The following is a 26363-nucleotide window of genomic DNA, read 5'->3' as shown; positions in this document are numbered from 1 at the left end:
TTCCACTGGATAGGCCTGCCAGAAGAGATCAGTCTTTATAGCTTTCTAAATGCTAAAAGACTGTTAAGTTGACCAATCTCCTCCGGCAGGTCATTCCACAGTCTGGGAGCAGCAGAAGAGAAGGTCCTCTGTGTAATACCTGTCAGCCTAGTTTTTGCTGGCTGAAGTAAATTCTTCCCAGAGGACCTAAGTGTGTGGGGCGGACTGTACGGGAGAAGGTGTTCCCGCAGGTAGCCTGGACCCAAACCATGTAGGGCTTTAAAGATAATAACTAACACTTCATACTTTACTTGGAAAGTAATTGGCAGCCAGTGAAGAGATTTTAAGACAGGTGTAATGTGGTCACCCCTAGATGTACTGGTGACCAGCCTGGCTGCCATATTTTGAACTAGTTGAAGTTTCTGGGCTAGGCACAAAGGTAGCTGCCACAACACAGTCTCTAAACACCAGGCCTGGCCGCGGCTACTCCCTGCTCAAGCCAAGCACCACCGCTTGATACGCCTGAGGCGAGGGATAAAACACCACCTTTCTCCAAACTATGTGGAGAAAGGGGTTTAAATGGGGAAGGATTTCAATAATAAAATAATGTGCTATGAGTTATATGTGCTGAGGGGAGTTATTGACAGAGTGGGTGTTAAATGAGTAAACTTCAGATGTAAAATGCCAAACAGACACGTGGGATTTTTGTGGTAGTTAAAACAAAATGATTAAAATTTATTTTTAAAAGTTCACAAGCTTTGTTTCAAATAAAACCTTTAAAAAATTTTTTGAAACCTTTCATCCAATCCTTTCACTCATTCACATACGTGCTTTCCTTTCTCTCACACAATCACTCTTGAGCTTTCTTTATTATCAGTATTGTTTCATATACATCCACTATGTGCACACCACACTCCAAAGACACCACTCTCTACCCTGAACCTCAAACTCTCCGGAACCCAAGTACTCTACACACCAAGAGCTAAAGCACAGAGAGCACTAAAGAATCTAAGAGTACCTAAAATAGGGTGACCATATGAAAAGGAGGACAGGCCTCCTGTATCTTTAACAGTTGTATTGAAAAGGAAATTTCAGCAAGTGTCATTTGTATATATGGGGAACCTGGTGAAATTTCCTCTTCATCACAGCAGTTAATGCTGCAGGTGCCCTGCCCTCTTTTAAATCTGGTCACTATAGTATAGCTCCTGCACCTTTAACTGTTGTGATGAAGAAGGAATTTCACCAGGTTCTCCATATATACAAATGACACCTGCTGAAATTCCCTTTTCTATGCAACTGTTAAAGATACAGGAGCCCTGTCCTCCTTTTCATATGGTCGCCCTACCTAAAAAGTCCCCCACAATCCCCTCAGTCCTTCCCTTATATATCACTCCTCCCCCTCCCCAGACATTCTAACTCCACCCACTCAGGCCAACATTCTAAAAACCACAGACTTACGAACTCCAGACATACATTTGGGAACTGACTTGTGGGGTGTAACGCCACAGTAGCCCTATGTAGAGCGCATTGCAGAAGTCGAGCCTCGAAGTTACCAGCACGTGCATGGCCATCATTAGGTCTTCCAACTCTAGGAAGGGGCGCAGCTGGCGTATCAGCCGAAGCTGATAGTAGGCACTCCTGGCCGTCCCCACTCTGAATTCCTCCCTTCCCACGCTAAGTCAATGCACAGGGAATGCATCTGCCCGCAAGAAGACTTGGAAGGATGCCATCCACACATACGAAAACGTGTCGCATGCTGTGGGGTGGTGGTGGTGAAGTTATATCTAACAGATTGAAGATGAGCTGGTGCTGAGAAGTTGTGTTGACATCTTAACTCTGCTGCTAAGTGTGGGAATGAGCATTAAGCAACATTTCCCTTCCTATGCAGGGGGCATGTTTACCTGCTTAAGGAGAATGAGATGCCCCTCTCCCTGACATCCTCCGTCTTGCACCCCATGTCTTGACAAGGGACGTGTGTTAGATTCCATCAAAGCCCAAGCTAAAATGGACTAGGGGTGTGCACGGACCCACCGCTCCGCTTCTCTTCCAGATCCACAATTTGCAGATCGGGCCGCTTCGCTCCGCCCCCGCTCCGCCTACGTCCACTCTGCTCCGCTGCAGAGCTCCGGATCCGGATCGGAGCTCCGTTTTTTTTCTGTTAAAGTTAGAAATCTCAAGTTTGGCACCATGACACCTCATGGATGTATACACATGCACACCAAGACTCAAGGCAATCCCATCATCCCCTGATTTTTGGGGAATTTATGAAAATCGGACACCCCATTCACACCCCTTTCGATAGCTCCGTCAATTTTCATGTTAGAAACCTCAAACTCGCCACCATGACAGCTTATCCAGGGATACACATGCATGCCAAGACTCAAGGCAGTCCCATCATCCTCTGATTTGGGGGGAATTTATGAAAATTGGGCACCCCATTCACACCCCTTTCCATAGCTCCATCAATTTGCACGTTAGAAACCTCAAACTCACCACCATGACAGCTTATCCAGGGATACACATGCACGCCAAGACTCAAGGCAGTCCCATCATCCCCTGATTTTTGGGGAATTTATGAAAATCGGGCACCCCATTCACACCCCTTTCGATAGCTTCGTCAATTTGCACGTTAGAAACCTCAAACTCGGCACCATGATAGCTTATCCAGGGATACACATGCACGCCAAGACTCAAGGCAGTCCCATCATCCCCTGATTTTTTGGGAATTTATGAAAATCCAACACCCCATTCACACCCCTTTCCATAGCTCCGTCAATTTGCACGTTAGAAACCTCAAACTCGCCACCATGACAGCTTATCCAGGGATACACACACACGCCAAGACTCAAGGCAGTCCCATCATCCCCTGATTTTTGGGGAATTTATGAAAATCGGGCACCCAATTCACCCCCTTTTCATAGCTCCATCAATTTGCACGTTAGAAACTTCAAACTCGCCACCATGACAGCTTATCCAGGGATACACATGCACACCAAGACTCAAGGCAGTCCCATCATCCCCTGATTTTGGGGGAATTTATGAAAATCGGGCACCCCATTTGCAGACATGGGCTGTTCTCCGACGGTTTGACAGATAAAAAAAATTGAAGCGGGCACCCTCCCAGATGCCACCCTAATACTAATTATAATATTATGTATAAGAATATAATACTAATAATAATAATAATAATATGTATAAGAATATTACTAATACTATATGTAGGGAAATGGGACAAGAAGTGTGTATGCTTTGCCCAAACAGGATTTGAAATGCTCAATCTGTGGCTGTTGCACTTCACAAACAGTGCACACAGCACACTCACACAATAACACAGTCGCACACAGAGTCCAAGTAACAGAGAGAAGAAATAGAGATTTTTTTTTTTTTTTTTTTTTGGTATTTTTTTGTATTTAGAAGAAAGAAGAAAGATGAAACACAGTCAGGCTTTAAGAGAGGGAAGGGTGGGGGGAACCAACCAACCAAAGAAACACTCCAAAATTTAAAAATAAAGTTTATATTAAATCAAAGTAAGGGAAAAACACAGAGCAAACTAAGCAAAAAGTCAGAAAGAAGCAAACAAACACACACACACGCCAAGCTAAATCTAATCTATCTCCAAACACAGCAGCAGCACCTAACTAACTCCTCTCCCCACGAACGCAAAACCCACAAGACGCTGAGAGCTCAAAGCTCTGAGGGTGCCTCTGCCTTAGTCCCCCCCTCCAACGCTGGGATTGGAGGATGCTTCATTAGGTGATCAATTCTCATCAGGATTGGGAGTTGAATGTGCCTGTCATTGCTTCAAAAAAAACCCCGACGGTTTACCCGCTGTCCCTGTTTGTTTACCCGACTTTTCCAAAAATTCTAGCAAGCGAACCGCAGCACACAGAGAAATGAGAGTATGCTCAAAATGACCCCCATCCATGACTCTCTAAGCACAATAAGTTTCAGAAAGATATCTTAAAAAACAACACAGTTATCCCCAATTCTTTTCCGCAATGCAATCCTATGGGTGAAATTTTTCAAAATGGCGATCGGATCGCTCCGCATAAAGAGAAGCGCTCCGCCAATGGCCGCTTCTCTTTGCCTTGCTTCTACGGGTCCCCGGTCCGCTTCTACTCTGCCTCTGGGCAAGGCGGAGCAGACCAATTCGCTTCTGATTCGCCACTTCTAATCGGAGCGGAGCACATCCCTAAAATGGACCATGGTGGGATTATTTAGTAACAATGCCTCCCGTTAGAAAGGCAATTAGCAAAGAAAAAGAAAAAGAAAAAAACGCAAAACAAAATGAGTGTTTACCAGTACCACATGCAAACCTTAGGCCTTAGCTCGACGGGGTGAAATCCTGGGGCGAACCCCAGGAACGTCCCTGTGCATTCACATGACCCACAGGGGATCCTGAGATCAGGGAGGGATGATCCCTCCCTTGCCCTGGGATCTCGCCCTACCCTTTGAGCCCAGTTTTCCCGTCGTCCTGGGCTGAGCCTGAGACTGTGGAATGTGTGACCGGGCATCACGGTTTGTCCCGGTTCCTTGCAGTTACTCGCAAGGAGCCAGTACCCGCGCATGGGGCGCAGACCTCCTCAGGAGCACTGCGCCCATCAGGGGTGGGGTGGGGGGAGGGGGAAAATATTTTTTAAAAAAAACTTACCTTTTGTGCACGAGCGCTCAAGCTCATCTTCCCCTTTAAGAAAAAAAATGGCAGGCGCGACACCTCTCCCTCTGAGGTTGTCGCACACCACGTGTAAACGGGGGATCGCACAATAAAAACATTGTGAGATCTTCACCCCTCCATCGTGCAATAACAGGTAGGTCTAGCTAAGACCTTAGGATAATAAAAGGAGACCACACCTTTGTTCAGTGAATGAAAGAACCGGAGCTGTCCCTTGCACAAGACTTCGTTCACGATTCAGTTTCAGAAAGGCAGATAGCAGTGTCTCCCAAAATAGTGTCTTTACCTTTTGTTTCTCAAAACCAGCCTTCCCCAACCAGATGCCACCCAGATTCGGGGGACTTCAGTTTCCAGCATTCATGACCATTGGCCATGGTGGCTGAGGCTGATGGGAGTTGAAGTCTAAAAGATTTGGGGGGGGGGCACCAGGTTGGGGCAGGCTGCCCTAAACATAGACAAGAAGGGAGGGAGAATGGGGTTGAGTAATTGACAGGCCCACCTTCTAATCATAGGGCACGTTTTGCCAGGGCTCGCCAATCAATCGCTGTGCTTTGAGGAAGGACAAGGGCAGGACCATGAGAGAGAGCCATTCTTCTACCATTATCAGCCTTCACTATGGAAAAAGCCTTGAACTGGTTTTCAAGAATCATAACTCCCTTGCCCTTGCCCCTATCCTTCTGAAACTTTGCAGGATTCTTACCTGGCGACATCTTTTTGATGTGTGCCATTTTCATACAAATCACCCAAATTTCCATGGGGGCAGGGAAGGGGAAGTGAATCACTCACCACCACCCCACTCAAAATTTGGCCTTGCTAGAGCAAATCAGTGTCCATCTGGTCTGTCCTTCTGGTCTAGCATTATGGCCACCATTTATGCAACATTGTGTTTATGGAGATCCCCAAGCCGCCATTTCTACTCAAAATGGCAGCTCACTATGGGGACGGGTGGCTCCCAGATCTGCTCATTCGGCAGGTCTGGGTGAGCTCTGAGACTTGGCACGTGAGTCTGGAGGGAGCAAACAGCAGTGGTGGTTTGGCAAACACCCTGAGAAACTGGGTGGCAGTGAGTCCACCCATCCCTAGCTCAGGCATAGCGCTGCACATAAATAGCCTGTATTTCTCACACAGCCTGAAAGAAAAACGCGGAAGTACGGAGGCTTTGGTTCTTACCATTGGAATACATTCTCAGTAGAGCCGCCAGGGCCACCTAAAATTGCACTGGGGGTGACCATTGGCCAGTCCTGATTTCAGAGAACCATTTTAAAAAGGCACTCATTCATTCATTCATTCATTCCTCAAATGTATAGGCCGCTTTTCAATATAGCTATTTTTTCTATAGGGCCATTGTGGCGTTACACCCCACAATTCAGTTCCCTAATGCATGTCTAAACATTTGTAAGTCTGGTGTGTTTAGAATGTTGACCTGAGTGGGCGGAGTTAGAATGTCTTGGGAGGGGGAGGAGTGATATATAAGGGAAGGACTGGGGAGATTGTGAGCTCACTGTGTGTTACCACTTGGTGTGTAGAGTACTTGGGTTCTGGAGAATTTGCGGTTCAGTGTAGAGCAGCCTTTCTCAACCTGGGGCGCTCCAGATGTGTTGGACTGCATCTCCCAGAATGCCCCAGCTGGCTGGGGCATTCTGGGAGTTGTAGTCCAACACATCTGGAGCGCCCCAGGTTGAGAAAGGCTGGTGTAGAGAGTGGTGTCTTTTGAGGGTGGTGTGCAGATAGTCAGTCGGTGTATATTAATCAATACTGATAACAAAGAAAGTTCAAGAGTGAATGTGAGAGAAAGGAAAACGTGTATGAGAAGAGTGAAAGGATTGGATGAGAGGTTTTAAAAAGGTTTTTTTAAAACTGTTTTATTATAAAACAAAGTTTGTGAACTTTTGAAATAAAATTTTAATCAGTTTGTTTTAACTACCGCAAAAATCCCACGTGTCTGTTTGGCATTTGTCACCTGAAGTTATTTACATTTAACACCCACTCTGACAATAATTCACCTCGGTACATATAATTCACAAGCGCTTTGATTTATTACTGAAATTCTTCCTATTTAACCTCTTTCTCCACATAGTTTGGAGAAAGGCGGTGGTTGTCCCTCGCCTCAAGCTCCGCAAGTGGTGGCACTTAGCTTGAGCAGGGAGTGTCCGCGGTCAGGCCTGTTGTTCAGAGCCGGTGTCGTGGCAGACATCCACAATAAAAGAAAAGAATTTAAAACAAATAGAACCATTTGAAACAGCATAGAACTTTCGTTTTTAAAACGGTCATCCGCAAAAATTAAGAAACCAAAACAAATTCAAAAGCCAGCCAGATAAAAATGACACAACCTGAAACCCCCAAACCTACTTGAACCTTGGGCTGAAATGGCTGGCCACCTTGGGTTTAGGGATTAAAGGCAATACCAGCTCTTTGAATGGAACTCAGAAGCGAATGGCAGCCAGGGCAGCTGACCTAAAACATTCATAACGTGGTCCAGATGCTTAGCCCTTCTCACCAGGCGAGCCTGGGACCAGATCTACACCAAGCAGGATATGACACTTAGGCCTCAGCTACCTGTTATTGCGTGACAGAGGGGAGAAGATCTCACAATATTTTTAGCTCAAGATCCCCCCCTCCTTGTTTACATGTGGCATGCGACAATCTTGGAAGAAGAGGACGTCGCACCCACCATTTTGTTTGATTTTTAAAGAAACAGAAGATGAGCATGAGCGCTTGTGCGCAAAACATAAGGTTTTTTTTTAAAAAAAATCCCCCGCTTCCCCCACACCACCCCCGATGGGTGGTGTGGCGGGAGCTCTGCACCCCATGCACGGGTCCCGGCTCCTCGCGAGGAACCCGGAACAAACCGCAATGCCCACACACGTGTTCCACGGTCTTGGGCTCAGCCTGAGACAGCAGAAAAAGCAGGCCTAAAGTGCAGGGCGAGATCCTGGGACAAGGGAGGGATCATAGAATCATAGAATAGCAGAGTTGGAAGGGGCCTACAAGGCCATCGACTCCAACCCCCTGCTCAATGCAGGAATCCACCCTAAAGCATCCCTGACGGATGGTTGTCCAGCTGCCTCTTGAAGGCCTCTAGTGTGGGAGAGCCCACAAACTCCCTAGGCAACTGATTCCACTGTCGTACTGCTCTAACAGTCAGGAAGTTTTTCCTGATGTCCAGCTGGAATCTGGCTTCCTTTAACTTGAGCCCGTTATTCCGTGTCCTGCACTCTGGGAGGATCGAGAAGAGATCCTGGCCCTCCCAGGGCCGAATAGAGAGGAACCAGTACCTCACGGGATTTGGAAGCTATACTTCTATTAATGCAGTCCAAAATAGCATTTGCCTTTCTTGCAGCCCTATCGCACTGTTGGCTCATATTCAGCTTGTGATCTACAACAATTCCAAGATCCTTCTAGTTTGTAGTATTGCTGAGCCAAGTATCCCCCATCTTGTAACTGTGCATTTGGTTTCTATTTCCTAAATGTAGAACTCGGCATTTATCCCTATTAAATTTCATTCTGTTGTTTTTAGCCCAGCCCTCTAGCCTATCAAGATCACTTTGAAGTTTGTTTCTGTCTTCTGTCATCCCTCCTTGATCCCGGGATCCCCTGTGCATCATGTGAATGCACAGGGACGATCCTGGGGATCGCCCTGGGATTTCGCCCCATCTAGCTAAGGCCTTTAAAAACGTTTTGAAAACTGTATATGGAGTGTGTCCTGGGCCCCAGCAGTTGTCACTACTGTTTTAAACTGTTTTAAAGCAGAAGTAGTGTAGATCCTGCTCAAGTGTAAACAAAATATGAGTAACCTTTATTTATTTATTCATTTATTTATTTAAAATATTTATATCCCGCCCTATAACACTAAGATCTCAGGGCGGCGTACAGATAAAAACATACAGTATAAAACAATAAATATACACAGTTAAAAACAAATTAAACCATAATCCAAGTTAAAACAATATATAATTTAAAAGCAATAGATGCAGTTAAAGCAGTTAAAACAATGTGTCAGTGAGTTTAACCATCAAAGGCTTTGTTAAAAAGCCATGTTTTTACTTGGTGCCGAAATGCAATCAATGTTGGTGCCAATCGGGCCTCCCAGGGGAGGGCATTCCACAGTCAGGGTGCCACAACCGAGAAAGCCCTCTCCCTTGTCCCATCATAACGTATATGTTGCATTGGTGGGATGCAGAGAAGGGCTCCTCCAACAGATCTAAGGTCTCAGGCAGGCATATATAAGGAGAGGCGCTCCCTCAAGTATCGAGGTCCCAAGCCGTTTAGGGCTTTAAACGTCATTACCAGCACCTTGAATTCCGACCGGAAGCGTATAGGCAGCCAGTGCAGTTCCTTTAAAACCGGTGTTATGTGGTCTCTGTAAGATGTACCCGCCAGCAGTCTAACTGCTGCATTTTGCACTAGCTGCAATTTCTGCGTCGTCTTCAAGGGCAGCCCCACGTAGAGTGCATTGCAGTAGTCTAATTGGGAAGTTACCAGTGCAGGCACTACTGTGGCTAGGTTGTCCCTGTCCAGGAAAGGCCGTAGCTGGCGGATCAGCCGAAGCTGACCCCAAGTACTCCGTGCCACAGAGTCCACCTGGGCCTCCAGTGACAATGATGGGTCTAGGAGTACTCCCAAGCTACGCACCTGCTCCTTCAGAGGGAGCACCACCTCATCCAGAACAGGCCGCTTACCTTTCTTCCCCATCAGCAATTCCTGGTTCAAGCTTGGAATGAGCGTGCCTTAATTTTGTCTGGACATTTTTGCTCCGAAATTGAACGCTGTCTCATCAGGCTAGAAAAGCAGAAAACTCCCAGAACTGATCTCAAGGAAGGAGATCAATTTCACTCCACTCTCTTTATTATATTGCAACTTGCACAGGAGACGTTCTTTTTGAATTGCACACATTTTGATTATTGGGCTGTGTATCCCTCCTGTTTACATTCTCCTTTCTCGTCTCCCCTTTTGCTTTACAGATAAATTTTGTATTTCTGTTTAACATCGTTAGGATTTTAATGACGAAACTGAGAGCATCGACCACTTCAGAAACAATACAGTACAGGTAAGCTGACAACTGCTACTAGATACTATCAAGTTTATCGCGTACAGCTTATGGGGAGTTTAACAGGTTAAGACTTTCCTCTTTGCCCAGGCATATGGCAGCACATCTTAATCACCCACATGTTTAGTTTTTTTAACTGTTTTTAATACTTTATGTTTGTTACTTTCTACTGTTAGTTTTACCCTACCCTGTGCCTGCTTACCCTACCCTGTACCTGTTTGCATTCTCTTCCCCTCCTAATTGTTTTACTATGATTTTATTAGATTGTAAGCCTATGCGGCAGGGTCTTGCTATTTACTGTTTTACTCTTTACAGCACCATGTACACTGATGGTGCTATATAAATAATAATAATAATAATAATAATAATAATAATAATAATAATGTATGTTCTGTGTTTTAAAATTTTAAAATTTTGTATACTTGTTTTTATCTCAATTTTAGAATTTCTGTAAACCGCCCAGAGAGCTCTGGCTATGGGGGCGGTATGTAAGTGTAATAAATAAATAAATAAATAAATAAGGTAATAAAGGTCAAACCCATTGCTCAGAAGCAATCTGCAGGCAGGTTAAGCCTGGCCTTTCACTTTAAGCCAACTTTAAATTACACCACCCCTCTACTGAAATTAACTTGCCTCAAGCCAGAAACGTAGTACTGGGCAAAACAAAGAAGAAAGTCCTTTCTTCTCCTGTGCTTCAGCAAGATGAAAATGATACTTAGAGATTTCCTAATTGCAGATAGCCTTTTTTGAATTCACAATCTGCTGCTTGCAACATACTTTATTTCTTGGTCTGCCCGCCTGTGTAACCCACAAAATTCTGGGAGGGAAAACAAGTTCCTTATCTTATCCACTAGGCCCGTGGGAGTTGACCAGGTGTAAGGCAATTCCTTAGGTTCTTGACCTTGGTATTGGCCCCCAAAAGGCATGTCTTTCTGAAAATAAGCATGCTTTACCCTTATTTTCAATCCCAATTTTGCTGTGAGTCTGGATTCTCTTTTTAAAAAGGGGTTGAATAAATGAGGGCAGTTCCAGAGAAAAGTGCTAATATGGAAGCCATTTCATAGAAAGAAGTGACTAACATTTCTTACACATCAGTAAAGCTGACCCCCCCCCCCCGGGGTTGTGCTCTGAAATTTAAAAGAAGCTATTGGAAATCCCTTGAGACTCTATGTCAGCCCGCGCATAACTCTGAAAGCTCCATCAGCTACACAAACCCAACTTTGCTCATTCAACATATATTTTTAGCCTACCTTCAATTATGAAGTCAATTGGGTGTCACGGTTTGATGTCACCCACAGACTGGAAAAGATACCTGTTATTATAAATTAAATACAGGTTTGTTATGATTGGGTTTATGCTCCAAAATATCACCACCAAGTATTCGCCCTCCACTTAACATTCCCTGCCTTTTAATTAAAGAATGGATGATGATTTGCCTGCCACGGGCCGTCTCAGGTTACGAATATTTCCGAAGAATGAAATATATGTTTGCTCTCTAGAGAGCTGGAGGTGTGATTGATAGTCTGGGGGAGCTGTACTTCTTCATCTGGCCTGCCTCCTTGGGTTTCTCCGGGGGGTGGGGCTTTGCTTCCAAACCCCACCCAATGAGAAATCCCCCCTGGAGAAATCCCTCCTGTTATCTCTGACATGAGATTGGAGATAACAATGGGTATGTTCCTGTGCATCTGTCCCCCTCTCAAGTGCATTGGGTGACAGCAGCGGAAGGGACCTTTTCAGTGGTGGCCCCCCAAATTGTGAAATTCCACCTTCAACCAGGTATGCCTGGCTCAGCACCAGGCAAAGACTTTTTTTATTATTTTTATTTACCCAGATCTTTTCATCTTTTGTTCTTATTTTAATTTTTGTTAGCACAAAGTGTACACAGAGCTGTGTTAGGAACAACTTGCACAAGATCAGAGGCAAATTCCTCGGGTCCTTTAACAATGAGTCGTCTTCCAGCAGCTCTTGTCATTTTCTGGTCTTCACGTCAACTTTCTCCTTTGATCTCTCCCAAACAGGAAGGCCGTCAAAGCGACGTTAGTTCTTCTGCCTCTTCTAGGGATTACCTACATGCTCTTCTTTGTCAACCCTGGGGACGATGATATTTCCCAGATATTTTTCATCTACTTTAATTCCTTCTTACAGTCTTTTCAGGTAAGAGATGTTCAAGCCATGCATGGAATGGGCAGCCGTTCCCTGAGGCACAGGTGGGCCCCCTAAACCAGTGGGGTGGTGATTCCTCTCCGGGTTTCAGCCAGAAACAGTCAGAACTCTAAAGGAGCGTTCGAGTTCTTTGCACAAAGCGAATGTGTGTTCAGTAATTTGCAAATGTTTTTCAGCAGACACATTCTTGCATGTTCTCACTCAGGGTTGTGAACAGGCCAGGTTCACGTGTTTTGTGAGCAGAAAAGAAATTTCCATATGTCCCTAATGCTGGCAGCTCCGATCTAATGCCCAGCTCTGCTCCCATTAAAGAGCACCTCTGTCTCTTGCCCAGGAAACCATAGTCAGGGCCTGCCTGCAGTGAGACAGCTGGGGAATTTTAGTCCCTGGAGTGAACGGTCTTTTAATGCTCCCCCTGTAAGGTGACCCTATGAAAAGGAGGACAGGGCTCCTGTATCTTTAACAGTTGCATAGAAAAGGGAATTTCAGCAGGGGTCATTTGTATATATGGGGAACCTGGTGAAATTCCCTCTTCATCACAGCAGTTAAAGGTGCAGGAGCTATACTAGAGTGACCAGATTTAAAAGAGGGCAGGGCACCTGCAGCTTTAACTGTTGTGATGAAGAGGGAATTTCACCAGGTTCTCCATATATTCAAATGACACTTTTCAATACAACTTTTCAATACAACTGTTAAAGATGCAGGAGCCCTGTCCTCCTTTTCATATGGTCACCGTATCCTCCTGCCCCAATCCACTTTAGATGGCCAGGTGTATTGCATCACTTGTGAAACACACAACAGACATTTATCTTCTCCTTCCACCACCATCTCATGCTTTTCAACTACTTCTATGTTCCTGATTCACCAGACAAAAGCAAAAGCAACCCTGGTTGTTGTTTTAAAAACAAAAATATACTCCAGGTATTGGAGATTTGCATTTCAAAGAAGGAGGAGGAGGAGGAGGAGGAGGAGGAAGGAAGAAGGAAGAAGGAAAGAAGAGGATGACCTGGGCCTACCATAGGGTGACCATATGAAAAGGAGGACAGGGCTCCTGTATCTTTAACAGTTCTATTGAAAAGGGAATTTCTGCAGATCTCATTTGTATATATGGAGAACCTGGGGAAATTCCCTCTTCATCACGATAGTTAAAGCTGCAGGTGCCCTGCCCTCTTTTAAATCTGGTCACTCTAATATAGCTCCTGCAGCTTTAACTGCTGTGATGAAGTGGGAATTTCGCCAGGATCTCCGTATATACAAATGACACCTGCTGAAACTCCCTTTTCTATGCAACTGTTAAAGATACAGGAGCCCGGTCCTCCTTTTCATATGGTCACCCTACCTACCAAAATACATCCACAGCAACATCCAGAAAGCACAGTCATACTTAAAACATACTCAGGAAATTCCTGAATCAGTAAAAGACAGCATGACTTGGCAAAGCCTGACATGTTCATCAAGAAAATGTATTTATTTATTTATTTATTTGTTACATTTCTATACCTCCCAATAGCCGAAGCTCTCTGGGCGGTTCACAAAAATTAAAACCATGAAGAGCATAAAAACAACCAACAATCTAAAAACACAAACACAAACTACAATATAAAAAGCACAACCAGGATAAAACCACACAGCAAAAATTGATATGGGTTAAAATATGGAATTAAAACAAGGTTTAAATTTAAGTTAAATTAGGGGTTAAAATACTGAGAAAATAGAATCATAGAATCATAGAATAGCAGAGTTGGAAGGGGCCTACAAGGCCATTGAGTCCAACCCCCTGCTCAATGCAGGAATCCACCCTAAAGCGTCCCTGACAGATGGTTGTCCAGCTGCCTCTTGAAGGCCTCTAGTGTGGGAGAGCCCACAACCTCCCTAGGTAACTGATTCCATTGTCGTACTGCTCTAACAGTCAGGAAGTTTTTCCTGATGTCCAGCTGGAATCTGGCTTCCTTTAACTTGAGCCTGTTATTCCGTGTCCTGGACTCTGGGAGGATCAAGAAGAGCTCCTGGCCCTCCTCTGTGTGACAACCTTTTAAGTATTTGAAGAGTGCTATCATGTCTCTCCTCAATCTTCTCTTCTCCTTCAGCTGGCGATGGAAAGAGTACAGTGTAGGCACCAGGCAAACCTCTCTGGGAAGCTCATTCCACAGCCGGGGTGCCACAGCGGAGAAGGCTCTCCTCCTAGTAGCCACCTGCCTCACTTCCTTTGGCAGGGGATCACGGAGAAGGACCGCCATGTTTTCCTGAAATCTAATGTTACGTAAATTGCGGCCGTAAAGGGGAGATTTATGCAACATTACAGGCGTAAATGGATCATTTACGTCTATAAAGTTGTGTAAATGACCCCTTTATTGCTGCCATTTATGTAAGAGTAGATTCCTGGAAATCCCCAAGTAGACCGGTGGCCACTGGGTTGCTCACAGACTACACAAGCCCTCAGGGAATGGATCTCATAGGTGGTGGCTCAGTGAGCGGGCAGTTGACCTGGACGCTGTCCAACAGACTCGACCCCCACCCCATCCCCCATGGATTCCTGTGACATCTGTAATAGCGGCCAGTAGGCCAGAAGTTTCAGGGAGCATCAGCAATTCCAAACCCCAGGGGCCCAATGAAATCTAGCAAAAAACTGTGGGAGGGGGGATGTTTGCATCCAAAAACCCATCCTCATACAAATTTTATTATATTCTTTCTAGGGTTTTTTTGTGTCTGTGTTTTACTGCTTCTTAAATGGCGAGGTAAGTTCAATTCTGCCCCTCTCCCTCACTTTCTGCTCAGCCAATTTGTCAAAAATGAATGGTTTTCAGGGCAATGAAAACAGTTGCACTTCCTGTTGTTCAATCTTAAATATATTTGTTCTCCCAGTCACTTTCTGAGGGAGGTCTTTCTTATTTCCCTTTTACATAGAGGAGACTGAGCTGCAAGATAAGTACGTTAATACATCGGAGGGGGTGTGGGGAGAACCTGTGTGTGTCGATTTAAATGCAGGTGAAATGTATTTATTGAATCTGTATCTCACATCCCCTCTGTGGAGTGTGCGGGAATATTCACGTTGCTCTCACAGCAACTCCACCTAAGCTTACTGTGGCGATGTTTAGCACTGCAAGTAATGTGGCAACATGTCATAAATTCAGATCTACGCTCCCACAATGTTTTAAGGTGTATATCTAACAAGGGAACCTCTTGATGTGGTCAATGCAACAGAGTTGGATCCAAATGTACGTTGGGTCAACTGTACTCACGAGTGGACTTTGCTGCTCCCTCATTCCTATGGCAATCCCTCCAGCCCCCTGAAAATGCTACACAGAGAGTCAGGAACCCCTGCTGAATAGGTGGGTGAGCAGAGCCCTTTCTCTCATGGAAGGCAGATCCTCTACCCACCCCACATATGATAGAAATTAGGGCTGTGCTCTGCTCCGTTCCAGATCTGGAGTGGATTGGGCCGAGCTGGACCCACGAAAGAGCCCTTGATGGTGTGACTGATGTTGTTGGGTCCTGTGACAGTGTTGCCTGAATAGATGTGGGGGCAGGGTTGGTACTTGGGTCTATTGCATGGTCTGGTCCCTCTGTCTGTGTCTCTGCCCTGCGTACTGTTGCTGGTTAGCATCCTCTTCAGGTTGGGAGGTTGTCTGGAGGCCAGAACTGCTCTGCCTCCCAAGGCTTGTGAGAGAGAAGTGTCTGTGCTGACGATGGGTTGGAGTCCACTGATGGTTTCAATTGGGGGCTGTAGGGGACAACCAGTGGTGTGCTTCTCTTGGTCTGTCCTCCTTCCTGGGTATCCGTACGGCCTTGTCAATCTGTCTTTAAGTTTAAGGTGCTGCTAGTGTTGGTGATAATCTGTCCTATTGTGATAATGTGTTTGGCTGGGGCAGGGAAGGGGCGGGTGTCTGACAGGGCATTTGTGCAGTTGGAAAATTTGCTTTAAAAACCCTGTTACAAGGGTGAGGCATGTGGATTGATTTTGCAAAAAGCATTTCCTCTAACAGAGTTTGAAAGTTTCCCGTTGCCTCCCATTTTCTCACTGCAAGCTGTTTTATTTTTCAGTTCACTTCCTTACAGGTCCCTGCACTCCGGGGGATGGGGACGGTCCCCCACCCCCCTCTTATGAACCATTCATTACACTCTCATCTCCCCCACTCACCAAAGTCCCCATCCCTGTAATCTTCCCCCCCCCCCTTCCAATCCACTTCCTGGTCTTACCTGAAAGCCTTTTTCAGAGCCACTAATAACTATGCCATTCATTCTGAATCCTCTTTTTTTTCCCTTCTATTTCTGTGCCACCTTTTGTGAGTTGACCTGACCGGCACTGAACAAAACATCCCATTAGCTTTGGAATAACAGCATTGATTATAATAATTTCAGGACTCATTTGCCTCCCGTTCTGTTTATGCATTTCTCTGCTCTCCTCTTGCCAAGCCGTGTAAAGTGGAGGTCCTCAGGAAGCTCTTTGTAGCGGCCATCCCACATGACGCTTGCAGTTTCTCTAGAGCTTCTCAAAATGGAGACATGAGTCCTTCCAATGTCACTCCATCACATTCGACAGTCCTGGTTTTCTCCAGTCTTCCTGGCCGCCTTTTCCTCTTTATGTTCTATGACCAATGGCTGGCTTGTTTGAACAATGTATTTATGTATTTTTTAAAATTTATGTTTACATTTATATCCCACCTTCTTTCCTCTTGCAAGCAACCCAAGGTGACATACATAATCCTCCTCTCCATTTAATCCTCGCAACAACAACCCTGTGAGGTAGGTTGGGCTGAGAGTCTGTGCCTGGCCCAAAGTCACCCGATGAGTTTCCATGACCGAGTGGGGATGAGAAACCGGATCCCCTGATTCCCGGCCCAACACTCTAGCCACTACACCAGCCTTCCCCAACCTGGGGCGCTCCAGATGTGTTGGACTACAACTCCCAGAATGCCCCAGCCAGCTGGCTGGGGCATTCTGGGAGATGCAGTCCAACACATCTGGAGCGCCCCAGGTTGAGGAAAGCTGCACTACACCATACTGGCTCTCAATGACACACTTCCGAAGATAGGAAGGTGAAGATGAGATAGAAAGCATAACCAGTCATGTCCTTGGGTACACTGTGATTTTGCCAAAGTGTGTGGGAAAGTCCAAAATATGAGAGGGCACTCAGTTCAAGTTCCTGTGCATTTCAGCTTTTACTTCGGGGGAAAAAAGAAAGTTTCCAGTCCTTGTGATGGGCTTGGAAATGTTTCAGCAACCTCGGCTAAAATCTTAGAAGCTGAAGAGGCAGCTGAATAAGATTTTTACCACATCGTAGAAAGTTTGAAAACTTATTTATTTATTTATTTATTTATTTATTACATTTTTAATCTAAAATGTAATATTTTAATTCTAAACTCCCTTAGAATTAAATTGAGGACAGGCCAGTGATGCACTGGAGGGACAGAAGAGATTTGGGGGTGTCGGTTTGGAAATGAACTTGCCCTAGCTCAGGAAACAATGAGCCAGACCTAAGCCCTCCCTAAGTTTAGACTTGGCTCAGAATGGCTCACTCTTACTGCCCTGCCAGTAATCCAGCTACTGCCATCAGCATTATCCACCCTCTTTGTTGACATTTCCACTGGCAAAGGCAGAGACAGAAGGGACAGCTGGTGTGGAGACTCCTTCACTGGCCAAGGCTGCCTCTCCTGTCGCTTTTGAAAGCTCCTGAACATGCTCAAAATTGTCTCTTGCTTCTCGGAAGCTGGAGAGCAGGAATGCCCCTGTGACTCCCGACTCAACCCATTGAGCAGAGAGGGACACGGGAACTCCGTTTCCTAGACTCCCTTGTGGCAATGGACACTTTTGAGAGCATGCTTCGAAATTAATCTGCTGCAGCTGAGGTTCTCTTCCAGCTGCCCCCTTTGCCGGGTACATTTGGGGGGGAAGGGGGACTGGTGGGGAGGACTGAGAGCAAACTACCCCTCACTTGATCATTCAGACCCCAGGTTTTTTCCAAACTTGGGAGGTGGAGGAGCTGATGTGATTACGATGTGAGACGGAAAGCCTGTCCATCATGATAGCTCTCTTCAAATACTTAAAAGGTTGTCACGCAGAGGAGGGCCAGGATCTCTTCTCGATCCTCCCAGAGTGCAGGACACAGAATAATGGGCTCAAGTTACAGGAAGCCAGATTCTGGCTGGACATCAGGCAAAACTTCCTGACTGTTAGAGCAGTACGACAATGGAACCAGTTACCTAGGGAGGTTGTGGCCTCTCCCACACTAGAGGCCTTCAAGAGGCAGCTGGACAACCATCTGTCAGGGATGCTTTAGGGTGGATTCCTGCATTGAGCAGGCAGTTGGACTCGATGGCCTTGTAGGCCCTTTCCAACTCTGCTATTCTATGATTCTATGATTCTATGTGTTGAAGTGAACCACCAGCCTCTGAAGTGGACCTCTTTTATTTTATTTTCCATCCCATCCTCCCCCCCCCCCCCCGCCCCAGGTCTGGCTCTCTCTGCTCACTTTTCCTAGCCATTGGGAGCCAGAAGGTTGGAGCAGACTGGGTTTTATCCTTCTGTTGTTCCTCTTTGTTATCTCTCTCCCCTGGCAGCTAATCTTTCCTGCTCTTCCCACGCCTTACTGCTAGGGGAGGAAAGATTAGCTGAGACGAGACAGATGCTGGAGATAAACAACTGGAGGAAACAGCCAGGGCGGCGGTTTCTCCTTCCCTGTCACCATGACTTCACACCCCTTCATCTTTTCTCTGCTGTCGAGAATGAAGGAGCCTTCAACACTCCAGTGTGCTTTTAGCAAGTGCGAAATGTAACGTCTAGCCTGGCCTTCAGGTCATGGTAGAAATGAAGCCCCTGCAACTGGTTTAATCTGAGTGGGGTTTTAGCGGCTCTTCTTGCAGTGCCAAGTTATTTATTTCTGCCAATTCGCTGGGGTTTTTTTCCGGCCGAAAGTATTTTCAAGTATTCAAAGCCGCTGACAATCCAAGAAATGAAAACAGAGACAATCTAATATCCGTCTCAATCAAGGCACGCAACAGACGCACACAGATGACAAATTAAAATGAGCGTAAGATGTCCGTCGTTGGGAAATCCGACCCTTTTCGTGCTCACCAGGCTGTCATGGCATGACCGACTCAGTTTGCCTTTGCAGACGGAGCCCGTGCAGTTTCCCTGACTTCCAGGAAGTTTTTATATAGTTCCAGAGACTTTTTACATTATTTGTCTTGGTTGAAATTTGCGTATGGGTGTTGCGAGAGTCTGAGTGGGTCTGGGAACCTGGTGGACTCCCCCACATCTGGACCCCCTGGACCCCACTTCCCAAGCAACAGTGCACTTGCCGGCAGGCTCACTGAGGACCTTGCAGCTCAGTGAGGGCCCAACAGGGCAGCCCGCTCCCTTCCTGAGCCGCCATTTTGTGCAAAATGGCAGCTCAGGAATATCCAGGAAAGTCACGTTGCATAAAGGGCAGCTGTGAAGCGGCCATTTAGGCAACATTACAAGCACGAGTGAAGCATTCACACCTGTAATGTTGCGGAAATAGCCAGCATTTATGGTACGTGACCGTCCCAGATATTCCTGAGCTGCCATTTTGCATAAAATGCGGTGCGCAAGGGAGCCACCAGGGGTGCAGGCGGCAGCAGAAACTCGCTGAGAAGCCACCGAAAACGGGTGGAGGTGAGTCCGTCCATTCCTAAATTTGCGCAAATAGGGAGTTGTGGAAAGCATAGCTGCAAATTAAGAACATTCAAAACCACCCAAAATCCACAAGCTGGCCCATCTCACTATAAGCTGAGTCAGGTCAGCAAGCGCAAGACAGAACAGAACCCAGAGGGCTAAGCCAATGAAAGCTCATTGAATTGTGAACCACCCAGAGAGCTCCGGCTATTGGGTGGTATATAAATGTAATTAATAATAAATAAATAAATAAATAAATAAATAAATAAATAAATAAGTAAAATAATTCCTCCCTGCCCCCCAATGAACATTCATAGCATAGGTAATCCTCCCCCTTCAGGAGTTTTCCAATGTTATAGTGGAATTCTCATGGGGTCCAATTCGTTTTCAGGCCATGCACAAAGATGTAAGAGGATGTAGAAGAATATGTAGAAGAAGGAGCTTGCTAAGGCATGTTGACCACTTACGTTGACCAGCTCCTAGATTTCAGCGCAGAAGCTAAAGGAAAGCCGTTTGCAAGGAGTGAAGATCGAATTGTGTTCCTTGGCCTGGGCCTGTCCAAAGATGAGTTCGGAATTACGCGGCGGCGTTAGCGGCCTCCATTCAAGGGTTTTAGTATTGAAGTATATTGTGATGGATTTTGTAATACCCTACAGAGTACGGCTCCAGATTTCTATCATGGTGCGATGTCATGATCAATTACTGAGACTGGCATAATTGATTGCTCTGTGGAGCCTGATCTGGTTATTGAAACTGGGCATTGCAGAAAAAGAATCCACTCTGAGGGGCTCCCAAGAATTAAATTGTGCGTTCATTTTGCTGGGCTACGGTGAATGCACACATTTTTCCGTGGGACTGTGGTTAGCACACACTGCTCTCCATAACAAACACTGGCCTTGTAAAGAATATCTCTTGCCAAGCAGAGAGGCACACCTGAGTTACAGGCTTTGCTTGCCGAAGGAGAGATGTTTGCACAGAATAAACCTTCATGGCCTGGGTAGGCAACTTGTGGCCCTCCACATGTTTCTTGGGCAACAGGATAGGCAATGATGTCAGGTGAGAGGAGTTGTAGGCCAAAGTATCTGGAGGGGCATACAAGTTGCCCACCTCTGCTCTGGCAAAGGACATCCTTGGCTATTCAAACACAATTATTTGGACACTGCTCACATAGGGAATCATAGAATCATAGAATAGCAGAGTTGGAAGGGGCCTACAAGGCCATCGAGTCCAACCCCCTGCTCAATGCAGGAATCCACCCTAAAGCATCCCTGACAGATGCTTGTCCAGCTGCCTCTTGAAGGCCTCTAGTGTGGGAGAGCCCACAACCTCCCTAGGTAACTGATTCCATTGTCGTACTGCTCTAACAGTCAGGAAGTTTTTCCTGATGTCCAGCTGGAATCTGGCTTCCTTTAACTTGAGCCCGTTATTCCGTGTCCTGCCCTCTGGGAGGATCAAGAAGAGATCCTGGCCCTCCTCTGTGTGACAACCTTTTAAGTATTTGAAGAGTGCTATCATGTCTCCCCTCCATCTTCTCTTCTCCAGGCTAAATATGCCCAGTTCTTTCAGTCTCTCTTCATAGGGCTTTGTTTCCAGAGCCCTGATCATCCTGGTTGCCCTCCTCTGAACACGCTCCAGCTTGTCTGCGTCCTTCTTGAATTGTGGAGCCCAGAACTGGACGCAATACTCTAGATGAGGCCTAACCAGGGCCGAATAGAGAGGAACCAGTACCTCGCGTGATTTGGAAGCTAGACTTCTATTAATGCAGCCCAAAGTAGCATTTGCCTTTCTTGCAGCCATATCACACTGTTGGCTCATATTCAGCTTGCGATCTACATGGAAGGTGTACATGGTTCCCGCCATTTCCCTCTTATGACAACACTGTGGGGTAGGTTATTCTGAGGAGAAGGGACTGGGTTCAAGGGCCTAATCCACACCAGCCGTTTATTCCAGAATAATATCGAGGTCTTCCCTACCGCACCACATGACACACAACTGATCCCGCGGTGATCTAGCGGTGACCCCTCAGTTTTCCTGAGATTACAGCTTTTGTCCTGTTTTTTCCCTGCTGTCACAAACATCCCAAGGTGTGCAGCTGGTGTGCCCTCCCCTCGCAAAGATGTTGCTGTTCCTCGTGAGTAGCGGGGCTCAGCGTACAGGCAACTAGCTGTGCGGAGCGAGACCATGGTTATCGGGGCAAGGGAGAGAGCATTGTTGACGCGTTCTCGATAGGTCTCAGGGTCTTTCAGCACTCATCTTCGCACAGGATCGCAACTCTGCTCTTGCGCAAGAGCCAGGAGTTGTTAAAAAAAAAAGTCCCAAAACGGCTTTCCTTAAATTGCAGGAAAACTCGCTGGGATATGTCCCGTGAGAGACGATTGCTGAAGCAGAAATGTTCATGATCATCCCTCCTGCCTCTTGAAAGGGCTCTAGGTGTAGCAGGTCAGCCAGTGGGCTGAGAAGGGATTGGAACCCAGATCTCACCATTCTGAGTCCATCCATTAAACTACACCAGCTATTTGTTTCCTCAGGCAAATACCTTGAGTTGGTGTCTCACCTTGAGTTTACCTTTCAAGTCTCCCTCACACGTGATCTGTTTCTTATTTGTTTATTTATTACATTTCTCTACCACCCAAGAGCTGAAAGTCTCTGCTCGGTTCACAACAGTGATCACAGAGCAGTGGTTTTCAACTGTGTCCCAGGGAACCGTAGTTCCTTTGATGCTTATTGGGGTATCCCGACGGAATCCCGAACGGCAGGAAAGCTTTCCTGAGTGAGGGCAAGCTCGCCGCTCTCCATCTTCCCCAGAAAGGTGCACTTGGCGCACGCAAGACAATGGGAAAGCCACAAAGTGAAGGTGCACAACCCATGGGCCGCCTGATTCCATTCCCTTTGCGAGCCGCTGCTGGGCTGCGAGGAAATGCCCACTGTTCCGGCACTGCTATTAGGAGCATTGGAATCCAATTAGGATCATGGAGGGGGACTAATCTTCCCCCAATGACCCCAAAGATGGTTGCTTCCCATGCCCCTAATGGTGGTGGAAAAGCAGAAGCCCTGAGGTAGCCCTTTGCCTCTGTGGCCTAATCTACACCAAGCAGGATATTGCACTATGAAAGCGGTATATAAAAGGCAGGAGCCACACTACTGCTTTATAGTGGTGTGGGCCCATTGACACATACCATACCACTAGATCCTGCTTGATGTGGCTCCTGTCTTTTATATACCCCTTTTATACTGCTTTCATAGTGCAGTATCCTGCTTGGTATAGATTAGGCCTGTGTGTGTGTGTGTGTGTGTGTGTGTAGGGTGACCATATGAAAAGGAGGACGGGGCTCCTGTATCTTTAACAGTTGTATTGAAAAAGGGATTTCAGCAGGTGTCATTTGTATAGATGGGAAACCTGGTGAAATTTCCTCTTCATCACAACACTTAAATCTGCAGGAGCCCTGCCCTCTTTTAAATCTGGTCACTCTAGTATATTTCCTACACTTTAACTGTTGTGATGAAGAGGGAGTTTCACCAGGTTCTCCATCTATACAAATGACACCTGCTGAAATTCCCTTTTCAATACAACTGTTAAAGATACAGGAGCCCTGTCCTCCTTTTCATATGGTCACCCTAGTATAAAACCATAATATAAAACAAAACGATAGTATGACAGTTGCGTACTGTCATACGCAACATGACAGTTGCGTACAGGTCCCTCAGCAAATAAGACCCTGGGGATAGGCAGTTTTTGAAAAGCACCACATGGGAGGTTTCGGGGGAAGCAACGGCTGCAGCCAAAGGGCTTGCCTTCATTTGCAGCCCTGAGATGCCAACCTGAAGTTCCAATTGGCAGTTCTTTGAATTGCAGAAGACGACTGACTGGTAGATTGGTGATAAAGGGCCCTGAGTGCAGGTAGGACTGTCAGCCTAGACAATCTCTCTCTGAACTGTGTTCCCTGCAATCATGAGATTGTCTTAGGAGGAGCATCCAGCCGCCATCTGCTTCATTGTATGCATGGCTTTGTTATGGATTGAACACCCTGGAATCCTGCTTTGTCATAACAGCCTGTTATGACTCACTGCTGAAGCGGTGCGCTTCCACCTGCCTGTATGTCGCTGCTGAAAAGGACTTTACAAGGTTCGTTCCAGATGATACATGCAGTTAACTTAAAGAAGCATCTGTCAGAATTGCGGAATACGCAGAAACCTGGGCAGGGACTTGCTAGGTATTTGTGCTTCTGCTGAACGCTTTCAAGGAAGGCAGTTTTGCCAGGGCTGAGAAAATGTCTCCCTGCAAGCAGACAGAGCAACAAGCCCAATGGGCAGAGACGTCTACATGGCTCTCTCGGTCTGGAGAGCGCAGTGCCCACGTGCAGGAGGTGAAATGGGGAGGGGAGAGACTCCCCTAACCTTATGGGGAAATATCGGAGATCAGAATGCCTACGCACAACTCCTACCAAGTCCTCAATACAAAATGTTGCAGTGTTCCGGATGCCGGCCAACCAGCCACGCCCTGCTCAAGGATACTCCATTCCTCCCTGGGTTTTCTCTCCCCCCCCCCCACCTCCAACAGTCTGTCAGCACTCCATGCTTCTGAGCATGCCCAGCTCTCATTGGGCAAGTGGAGGTTGGTGGCTCCGATGTCAGTGGGGGAGTGAATCCGCTGCGGGTTTCAGTCAGAACCAATCAGCACTTTGGATAGTTTCTTTAAAGTTCTGACTGGTTCCCACTGAAACCCAGAGTGAATTCACTGACACCACAGCCACCACTACACTACACTATTCTGGTGTAGCCAGTGTGATCTAGTGGCTAAAGTGTTGGACTGGGAGTCGTGAGATCTGGGTTCTAGTCCCCGCTCGGCCATGGAAACCCACTGGGTGACTTTGGGCCGGTCACAGACTCTCAGCCCAACCTACCTCACAGGGCTGTTGTTGTAAGGATAAAATGGAGAAGAGAAGGAGGATTATGTACGCCGCCTTGGGTTCCTTGGAGGAAAAAACGCAGGATATCAATGTGATAAATAAATAATTTCCCTCCCCTTCTCCTTTTCAACCCCCCCCCCAAGGTTGGATTTTTTTGTTTTGTTTTTTGTACTCCTGCAAACTTTGGGGTGCCCCCCAAGTCTGTCAATACCTCCCTCCTTTGCGTGGATGGTGCAGTTTTGGTGATGCAAGTGCAGGCAGTTGGAGAATGAGTCCACAATGTTTATTAGCTTCCCCCACCCTTACGCCCTCCAGATATTTGGGGCAACATTTCCCTTCATGCTGGGCTGAGGCTGATGGAATTTGTAGTCTAGACCATTTGAAGGCTGCCAGGTTGGGAAGGCTGGAACTAGTGCTGTGCTGAACATTTTGATTATTCCATTTTCAGCATTTCATGGGGTGGGGGGGGTGAATGAAAACTCTAACGAAAGAGGCTGCGAGAGGTGAGAATTGTCTCCCTGGGGAGGAGGACAGGTTTCCACACACCTTTTTAATTGTAGGTAGTTCTGAGGTGTCTTCTTTGTATTTTTTTATATATAAATTAAAACACCCCTGGCACTTGCAGGAGCCCAGGAGTTCTTCCTGAATATCTATTGGAGAGGTAGAGGTTATATGGTCTCTAATCGGCATTCAGGAAGAATTGCTGGGCTCCTCCAAGAGCCGGGGGTGGGCTTTTTTTTTTAAAAAAAAATAAAGCTCCCTTCAGCAACCGTCTACACTTTCAGAAGGTATGTGGAAACACCGTCCCCCTCCTCAAAGAGAAAATTCTCCAAAATTCTCCCCCTCCCTTCGAAAGAGGCAGAAAAAACAATGCTTATTCCTTCAGGTAGAGAAAAGGTTCCTGAAAATAAGGGGGCAGGGATTTGGCACAGAACTAGCTGATACATATGGTGGTAGTGATCATTCATTGCTAGTGTGGTGTACTGGCTAGAGTGTTGGACTGGGAGTTGGGAGATCCGGGTTCTAGTCCCCACTCGGCCATGGAAACCCACTGGGTGACTTTGGGCCAGTCTCAGACTCTCAGCCCAACCTCCCTCACAGGGTTGTTGTTGTGAGGATAAAATGGAGAGGAGGAGGATTATGTACACCACCTTGGGTTCCTTAAGAGGTAAAAAGGTGGGATATAAATGCAATAATAAATAAATTGCCAGTAAGGTTCCTTTTAGGGCAGCACGTCTGGGTCAGCCTCATTCTCATATCCCCTAAACCCAGAGTGCAGGACATAAGCTCTGCCCCACCTGCAGTCCCAATCCTGCCCGTGAGGTTCCCCAGGTGGCCACGCCTCCTTCTCCCGGCCCCACCCTCTTTCCCCTGAATTTGATTCTTTCCCGACTTCTGTGCCATTCATTTCCCCTCCCAAGTGGTAGAAATGCCCCTCCTCAACCTTTGTTACTGGCAGTACGAGCATAAAGGTCAAGTACGCCTGCATTTTTAGCCCCGCCCCCTTCCAAGGACTTCTCTGAAATGGAATCCGGCCCTCGGACGGAAAGCGGTTCGACAACCCTGGCTCTAAACCTAGCCTCTCTCTCTTTCTCCCACCAGGTACGTTCCGCAGCCAGGAAAAGGTGGCATCGCTGGCAGGACCACCACTCCCTGCGCGTACGGGTTACCCGGGCCATGTCCATCCCCACTTCTCCAACGAGGATTAGCTTTCACAGTATGAAACAGACAGCGGCTGTGTGACCCGGCCTGCCCCCCTCAGCCCCTTCCAACGGAGTTGTGTTCTCTCTCCTCCTCCTTCTCCTCCCATCTCTCTCACACACACTTGGTCTTTTCCCTCGCTTCGTTCCACCTCTTTCTCCTGCTATTTAGTTTTCACAACGAGACAACTCTTGCGGACAGCTTCCCCTTTCATCGTGACGCTGCTTTTGAAAGAGAGGGCCGTGTCGCGGCGGAAGGA

General features: G+C 46.7%; 1 protein-coding gene across 1 annotated transcript in view; it reads left to right on the top strand.

Annotated features, from left to right (window-relative positions):
- The window catches only part of CRHR2 (corticotropin releasing hormone receptor 2), a 193133-nt gene extending 166978 nt beyond the window's left edge, over nt 1–26155 (top strand). The window contains exons 10-13 of the mRNA XM_063147611.1: nt 9613–9698; nt 11717–11852; nt 14555–14596; nt 26006–26155. Coding sequence (XP_063003681.1) covers nt 9613–9698; nt 11717–11852; nt 14555–14596; nt 26006–26146 — 405 coding nt within the window. The 3' untranslated portion in view covers nt 26147–26155. The remainder of the gene's footprint in view (nt 1–9612; nt 9699–11716; nt 11853–14554; nt 14597–26005) is intronic.
- Nucleotides 26156–26363: the final 208 nt, after the last annotated feature.

The sequence above is a fragment of the Elgaria multicarinata genome, chromosome 1, assembly GCF_023053635.1.
Source record: "Elgaria multicarinata webbii isolate HBS135686 ecotype San Diego chromosome 1, rElgMul1.1.pri, whole genome shotgun sequence".
Classification (NCBI taxonomy): Eukaryota; Metazoa; Chordata; class Lepidosauria; order Squamata; family Anguidae; genus Elgaria; species Elgaria multicarinata.
The sequence above is the reverse complement of the archived record's forward strand: the minus strand, read 5'-3'. Positions and strand labels throughout refer to the sequence as shown.